General features: G+C 37.5%; 1 protein-coding gene across 1 annotated transcript; it reads right to left on the reverse strand.

The window, feature by feature from the left end:
* Positions 1-218: 218 nt before the first annotated feature.
* Positions 219-767, reverse strand: LOC113290877 (cysteine-rich repeat secretory protein 38-like). Its single transcript, XM_026540466.1, has one exon. The coding sequence runs from the start codon at positions 765-767 to the stop codon at positions 219-221; it is 549 nt and encodes a 182-aa protein (XP_026396251.1).
* Positions 768-8,999: the final 8,232 nt, after the last annotated feature.

Below are 8,999 nucleotides of genomic sequence, written 5' to 3' on the forward strand. Positions count from 1 at the left end.
AGTAGTGAAATTCTTTATATAATTGACAAATACAACTTAAGAAGAAAAACTCCCCGATGTGGGACTAAAAGGTTTATATAGTTTCTTAAAACTACTAAAAATTGGAAACTCCACGATGTGGGACTAAAAAGTTTCATTAACAAAATAAAACAATAAATTATAATTTTTTATTAAAACTTTAAAAAATTATTTTTTTATTAATCGTTTTCCAATAAGTCTTAGTCAACTTCAAACTTAGACGATTTCAATGAAGCATTAGATTTGAGATTATTCATTAAAATACCCAGTTGACGATTAAATACATTCGGATTACTAACATTTTCCCTAACCAAAGTGAAAACAACCATACTCTTATCAACTTCTCCGAAAAATCTAGTATTCGAGTAACGTAAAAGACATGTTTGGAGACGAATATCGGCATCTATATGATTAGAGCATTTCTGAATGACAACAACACTTGATTCTTTTAAACAACTTCTGCAAGCATCCATGGAAATATCACCTCGGCACTGAACAAGTCCATAAATAGTATTATTTGGATTTGTACTCACTGAAGTATTGAAAAATCCATTAATAGAACCATTTGAAACCAGAGAAGGAAGAAGAAAGTTCTTGAGATTGGTTTCATACTCACTACCAGAAGTATAATTTGGAGTATTAGGATAACAATTAAGTAAAATGTCTTGAGCTTGAATATGAAATTTATGTAATAAGATGACAAACAGAAATCGAATAGATTTTGTTGCGGAGAAGTTATGATTTTTCATTTTTAAAACGTCTAGCATTTGCTTGAATATGGAACAACTTACTTCAATGAAAGGAGATTGATAGTTTATTATAACAAACATACTCCATTGATTGATGACTTCTTGGACCAGTGTGGTGGACCAAATAACTCTGGACGCGTATATCAAAGGCTAATCGGCAGTGCAACAATTTTCTTTCTAATCTATTAAATATTAAATGCACCTTTGTTGACTAAAGACTTAATATTGTTTGATGTTGCTTTTGGTGGTTTCCCCCAAAATAAGTTCGAAGAATGTATGCCATAAAATCTCGAAATGGCTATATGTTTCTTCCTTTCATATGCATTCGGTCAACGGCTCACCCCAACTTTATGTTCTTACTTGAAAAGGAAATGCCATAAAATATAGTTTCTGTTATCTTCGATAGTAATCCCTTGTTGGCTTATCCAATGACAATCACCGAGTCCAAATTAGGTTTAATTTACCTCCCTAGTTCGAGGCCAAGGGGTTTTCTTCGAGGCGTGCTACTAAAAAACAAAAAGGGCATTAGATGGTAATATCACAAAACTCCTTAGCCGACTATTTTCTTACTGCCCACTTTATCCCTGATTAATTAATGTTAATTAATCATTTTAGGTGTTAACTAACCGTGTTAGATGTGAGATCAACTAATATAAATCGAACTTCAAAACATCAAACAACTGAATTTTTTTGATTTTTTTACGTTCATGTACTCGTAAACCAATTTTGGGTTGGTGTTTTGGAATTCACGAAGGACATTAAGAATCAGTTAACGTATGCATAGATAAATTTGATTCCTATAATCGGGTTTTCTTTTTATCATACATAAACGGATTGTTTCATTTTCATAAGAAAAAAAAATCATTCATTTCGAATCTACTCATTTTCGTAGGAATCACGAATGCACTTAGTACGTGCATCAAGCATTTGAACCCCTAGACGATCATGGTGGACGAGTTATAGTGTCGTGAGGGAACATCCTATGAAATAGAACTTTTACAGGCTTCTAAGTACAACAACAGCTGGTTTCCTGTCAACATCCTCTTGTTGGATGGGTCGAGAATAAAAAGCAAAGTGACCGAAGTCCATATCTACAAAAAAAAAAATCTTGTTAAACAACCGGTATATAATACAATACGTGTAATCCGATTCTGTGAAGAAAACACACAGGAAAATGAAACACCATGAATCAGTTTACAAAGCATATATATATATATATATATAAACCGATTAAGATATGGGAATCTCAACATACAAGATACCTAATCGGTACATGAACCACGTATATAAAAACCGATTGTACGAGAATAAAGGAAAAAAAAATTAATACCTGGTGGTTCGCCCTAATCAGTACATGAACCATGTTTTTATCCTAATTATCATTGTTGTTAGTTAGGAAAACAGATTAAAAGATGTTCATTATGACTTCCTTACATCATCACTTTGAAACATATGAACTCAAAAGACATTAAAAAAAAACTAGAATAAGACGTCCTTAATTTAGTTGAAGGTTTTTATATCACTTATTCTGTTAGAGCATAGCTCGGTTGAACTCACCAACCGTTGGCATGTCAAGTTTGGTTGTCATATTTTAGTGATTCAAAACTCATCTAAAGTCGCTTGATTGTATATTAGAGTCAACTTCGTTTAGGTTAGACTAGAAAGCCTAGGAATGTTGAGACATACAAGTATTACTCCGAAGACCTGAAGAAAGTGAAGAAGAAGCGAACTACAACGACAACATCATCCTTCCTCTTGAGGTTAGTAATATTGACTTGAACTGCTTTCATTCCTGACGTATCTTTCAAGCCGTGCTATATTGAAAACATAACTGCGAAGCTGTATATACTGTTCATATTGTATGATACTCTAGTGATGTGACATGGTAATATTTATATGATTATAGTATTAGGGAATTAGATTACGAAGTATAACGCTTATCTTTTGAACTTCGTAGATATGACATCGACATAATCTTGTATATATTTTTATGATTATGTGAATGGGTTATGGTGAAGATTTCATCCTAGGAAACAATATATTACATTTTTTTAAAGGAAGTACATTCATGAACTTGTTTTATGAATCGAAAGGGAAATCGCTAGGCTTATTGGTACGACTATTCATTGCAAATCTTTGGATTACCAATATGTGTGAGATGGTAGAACCGATCGTAACTTTGTTATGTATCTTGGTAAAACTAATCGCAATGCCTGACTTATGATTTGGTATGACTAGTTTTTATTAATTGGTGTAATCGATCCTAAGTAACCACAATGATATGGTATGATCGATATTTGTAATTGGTGTGCCCGATCCTAGTAATTGGTGTGATCGATCACAGAGTGTGTGTAATCGATCCTTGTAATTGGTGTAACCGGTCCTGGTAATTGGTGTAATCGATCCTTTAACTGGTGACCGATCACAAGCAATACCATGAGTATATGGTAACCGGTCCTGGTAATTGATGTAACCGATCCTAGTAACTGATGTAACCGGTCCTGGTAACTTGTGTGACCGATCACACGTGTTTCCATATTAAGGTATAACCGATCCTAGTGATTGGTAGAACCAATTTAACCCATGTCCAGTGATCTTGGAATACAGGTGAACCGATTCTAAACTTGTTTGGAAGTATGGTATAACCGATTGTATTCGGGTCAAAACGAGTTGCAGGTTTTTAAGGAATTGAGGAGACGACCGTGCGGAGGAAACTCCTTGAACCGAGCGAACTGTCTAACCGCACACAGATACACTGCAAAAAGGGAGTGCTTTGAATTCGATAGATCAATCTATAGGACTCCGGCCCTAAACCAAGACAATGGCCGTTCCAAAGTCAATTCGGTCCTGGTAACTTGTGTGACCGATCACACGTGTTTCCATATTAAGGTATAACCGATCCTAGTAATTGGTAGAACCGATTGAACCCATGTCCAGTGATCTTGGAATACAGGTGAACCAATTCTAAACTTGTTTGGAAGTATGGTATAACCGATTGTATTCGGGGAAAAACGAGTTGCAGGTTTTTAAGGAATTGAGGAGACGAACGTGCGGAGGAAACTCCTTGAACCGAGCGAACTGTCTAACCTCACATAGATGCACTGTAAAAAGGGAGTGCTTTGAATTCGAGAGATCAATCTATAGGACTCCGTCCTAAACCAAGACAATGGCCATTCCAAAGTCAATTCGGTCACAAGAGAGGATGGGTCGTCTGTAGGAGGGAAGCTGAGAAATATGTGAGATCAATGGTGATCGAAATTGTAGGTGTGTTGTGTATTCTGCGTGAAGAAATGTGAAAAGGTGAGGGTACCCAAATATACCTCAAGCTAAAACTTTTCCTACCTATAAGTCATTTCTCCGAAAGTGATTGTCTATGGACTGAGTCGAGACAATGCAACTAATCGGTTCACACTTCGTGTGATCGTCTATGAATACGAGATCGAGACAATACAACAAAAAAGTATGTATACTTGATAAAAAGGTTCGGACTTAACCAAACACAATCGGATTGCTTATCAAGTAAATAGAAACTAACGTTTGTGTAATTTACTTTAATTATAATAAAACAATTATACTGCGGAAAATAAAAGTAAATGACACAATAAGATTTTTTTAACGAGGAAACCGCAAATACAGAAAAACCCCGGGACCTTGTCCGTCCACAATTGAATACTCTCAGGATTAAGCCGCTACACAAAATTAAACCTAACTTCGTATAGTTGAGACCAAGCAACTAAACCTATAGTTCACCTAGTTCCGTCTGTATTCCCACGCCTCCAACTTATGAATAAGTCACGTACTAGGAACAATTCATTTGGTTCGTATTCCAAACAGTAAAGGAAAAACAAATCTGTTTGGTATCAATTCTCTTCAACCAAGTGATGTGAGTTCAACAAACGCTCTTCTGTTTGTCTCAATGAACTCCTTCGTCAGGTTCTTAGATCTATGTTATGTTCAACTACCAAAGGTAATTGTTAAGATTCTGCAATCAATACTTTTAATCACAAAAAATTGTATTAATGCCGATCTACACAACTAATCAATCCAATCTACCACAAGGATAAACCGATTATAGTTGGATCCTCTTATACCGAAACAAGTATTGTGCACACCAAAGATTATGAACCCCAAATCAGAAATCTTCAATATCTTCTTTGTCTTCAAATATTCTTAGATCTTCAATAAACACCTCAACACAACAATTTGAATCTCTTGTGATCAATCACACACAGAACGGAGTCTGTTAACAATGGATTATCACAAGATCGTCTTTAGAACTAACAGCAGTCTAAAGATCCTTGTCGAAACTTCGATCTAGTTTGAGTGAATCTTATATCAGAAGAGAAGATTCTCAAGCATAAACAAACTAGGTGCAATCAAAGTTCAACCACCGTTAGTCAATCAAATCAATCGAAAACAAAAGATAAACCGCAATTATCTAGTTTCCCACCAACGGTACTAATAGAGCTTATCAATCCCAAAGAATACTTTAAACTGAGCGGCCGTAAGATATTTCTCCTAATTAGGTTACTATCCTCTCCGAATAGGCGGCTCCACCAGTAACAACATAACCGAGGAAGTTTGTTGTCACGAAGGATTAGTTTGCTCGAAATGCAAACTTCAAGTATTTATAGATAAGGAATTTTGGACACCAAGGAATTTCCAAAACCGAAAATATTCTCAAGATATTCATTAAAGCACAAATTCGGTTTCCATAATTCCTGGAAATGCTCTGTCCAAAATAATGACCGAAAATATCTTTGGAAAATATTTAACTAGTAAATGCACATTACTAATTCTTGTTTTCCTAAAATAAAATTAACAACCTTAAATAAAAGATTCTTTAACTTTTTTATATTTCGATCCTGGGATTTTTTCTTCCTTTATCTATTAAGGAATAACTTTGAACAATAAAAGATAAACATTACTGCACGTGTTCAAAGTAGTTCGACATCCTTACTTTGTAAGTCCTCTTTCATACTTACAACCTTGAAACCGATTTTCCACACTTCCAAACAAGTTTAGAATTGGTTCATCTGACTTTCAAGAACTATGTGATTGATCAAGAACACTCAATCAAAAATCATGGGTTTAACAGTTCTACCAAAACAAGTTTCGGTTCTTTCTCCATGTTAGTACTGTGCATAGTCACACTAGCTTTCCAAATTTCGGTTGACTAGGTACTAGGATCGATTCCCCACCTATATATGGTATCTAACTTATATATGTTGCACATGTTCATAGGATCGGTTCCCTTTTGCCTAAAAACGTGTTGCACATGTCCATAGGATCGGTTCCCTTTTCTGCTATAAACCTGCTGCACCTCATACAAGGATCGATCCCCCTTTGTGATGTGTTGCACCTCTTACTAGGATCGGTTCCCCTTTACCCAGATTCGGTCAACCACAAAATCACAAACTCGATCATACCATCTCAGGTGATTACTTAAGATCGGTTTCACTAATAAAAGTCATACCAATACATAAGTCAGGCCTTTGTGAATAGTTTTACCAAGAACACAACAAGTCATAAGCGGTTATACTAAATCACACATATTGGTTGTTCACAAGATATGCAATGAATAACAATACCAATAACTCCTGGTGATTTCCTTTTCGATTCATAAACAAGTTTATGAACTTACTTCCTTAAAACACTTATACAACATTGTTTCCTAGGATGAAATCCTCACCTCTAACAATAGCATATAAATGATTATGTCGATGTCTTATCTTCAAAGTTTGATGGTTAAGCAATAAACCTCTTATTGTATTCCTTAATATACTATGTCTAACTAGAGTGTTCATGCTTCGCAGTTTTGTTTTCAATATGCACGACTTGAAAGATGCGTTAGGGAATGAAACAGTTCAAGTCAAATATCACTAACCTCAAGTGGAAGGATGATGTTGTTGTTGTAGCTTCTTACTTCTTTACTTCTTCAAGTTTTCGCAATACTTGTAATGTCTCATATCCTAATACTTTCAGGATAACCTATACAAAGTTGACTCTAGTACATAATCAAGCGACTCTTAACATGAGTTTTGATTCACTAAAATATGACAACCAAACTTGACATACCAACACTTGGTGGGTTCAACTGAGCTATGCTCTAACAATCTCCCCCTTTGTCAATTTTAGTGACAAAACTATTACAATCATATGGATAAATAAATTACAAGAATTCATTACGGGACGGGATCCCTCAACAAACTGTTTTGAAAAAACATCTCGGCCATCCCTTTATATGTATCCGACGATTTTGTATTTGCTGAGGTTTGTCAATTTTCTTTTCATGATGTATTCTTAACCGATCCGGAAATGATTTCTTTTATTTTGCAGATGATAATTACTTGGTCTGATCGTGTTGTTTCATATTTTACAAACTGAGATTTGGAATAGTAACAACAAAGTGTAAACATAAAAATATTATAATCAATTTCTCAAACAAACAGAACGATTGTTCCTAAAATCTTCATAAGTAATTTTTTCTTTCACTTGAGTTCTACAACTGTTTGAGGGTCAAAACGGTTTTTGTTGATTTCGGTAATTTCGGGCGTGTGGGTGAGAAACGAGTCTAAACCCTAAACAATGTACTGCAAGGGAGTACTTTAGATTCGAGAGATCAATCTGTACAAATACGGCCTAAACCAAGAAATGGCCGTTCCAGACTTGCTTCGGTCACAAAGAGGAGGAGAAGGGTTAGTTTTGGGGAGGGAAGCGAAGAGAGTGTTGAGACCAAAATAGTTGATTCTGGAAGAGTAGTTGTTTTGTGACTTATATCAGAAAGTGGGAAGCTAACAGATGGGAAAGCTAGCAAACGTTTTCTGAGTGTTGTATGCTCCTCACCAGAACTTGTTGTTCGGTGGAAATAGGTAATGCCTATTTATAAAAGTTGAAGTGAAACGTACTCTGGTCTCATTAAGAAATGGAAAACGGGTGATTAAATGGGAGGAGGTGGTAACCGGTAACGCTTGGAATTGATCTTCCATAAAAGAAAGCGTTTCACCATTACTCCCTGTATTTACTAACCGCCTCATCCTTATGACACTTTCTTAAAATGAGCGTAGTGTATGCCGCACGTTGTAAACCGCCAAACCAATACCCAATGAGCATCCCCCAGTTTGTGACATGTGTTGATGTCTCGAGTGTTTTCGTGGAATACATGTAGCATGTTGTTGTTATCTGGCAAGTTGAGCTTGGGAGACTTGCCGGATCGGTGGTGACCTTCAACGTTCGAGATTTTGTATCTTAAGAGGAAGGTAGCCGTTGATTATTGCAACCTTTCGTTTCGTAGCCAGTGGCATGAAAGTATGATCACTATGGCTTTCATATAGCCCAGTTTATGCGCGGCCAAAAGTTAGGGTTTCGGCTTTGTTTAGGCGTGACCAAACTAGGGCCAAAGGTTGTCATGCGTTAGCTGGTAACCTTGGACGGTTAAGATCTGCATCTTAGATGAAAAAGTGGTCGTTGATTGATGCAGGCCTTCGTTTTGGTAGTCGCATAGGGAAGGCTGGCATGGTATGGTGCGGCAAGGTGGTTGGCATGCCATTGGCACATGTCGCATGGCATGCCTTAGGGCGGTTTGGCGTGGCCAAAACTATGGTTTTGGGCCAAAGGTTACCATGCATTGTTTGGCAACCTTGGACGGCTAGAATTTACATCTAGGATGGAAGGGTGCCGTTGATCGTCGCACGCCTTCGTTTTGGTATCCGCATGGGGAAGGCCTGCATGGTATGGCGAGGCAAGGTGGTTGGCATGCCATTTTCACATGTGGCATGGCATGCCTTGGCGCGGTTTGGCGTGGCCAAAACTAGGGTTTTGGGCCAAAGGTTACCATGCGTTGTTTGGCGATCTTGGACGGCTAGGATTTGCATCTAGGATGGAAGGGTGGTCGTTGATCGTCGCACGCCTTCGTTTTGGTAGCCGCATAGGGAAGGCTGGCATGGTATGGCGCGGCAAGGTGGTTGGCATGCTATTGGCACATGTGTCATGGCATGCCTTGGCGTGGTTTGGCGTGGCCAAAACTAGGGGTTTGGGCCAAAGGTTACCATGCGTTGTTTGGCGACCTTGGACGGTTAGGATTTGCATCTAGGATAGAAGGGTAGCCGTTGATCGTCGCACTCCTTAGTTTTGGTAGACGCATGGGGAAGGCCGGCATGGTATGGCGCGGCAAGGTGGTTGGCATGCCATTGGCACATGTGGCATGGCATGCCTTGGCGCGCTTTGGCATGG

This window comes from Papaver somniferum, chromosome 6 (assembly GCF_003573695.1).
Source record: "Papaver somniferum cultivar HN1 chromosome 6, ASM357369v1, whole genome shotgun sequence".
Lineage (NCBI taxonomy): Eukaryota > Viridiplantae > Streptophyta > Magnoliopsida > Ranunculales > Papaveraceae > Papaver > Papaver somniferum.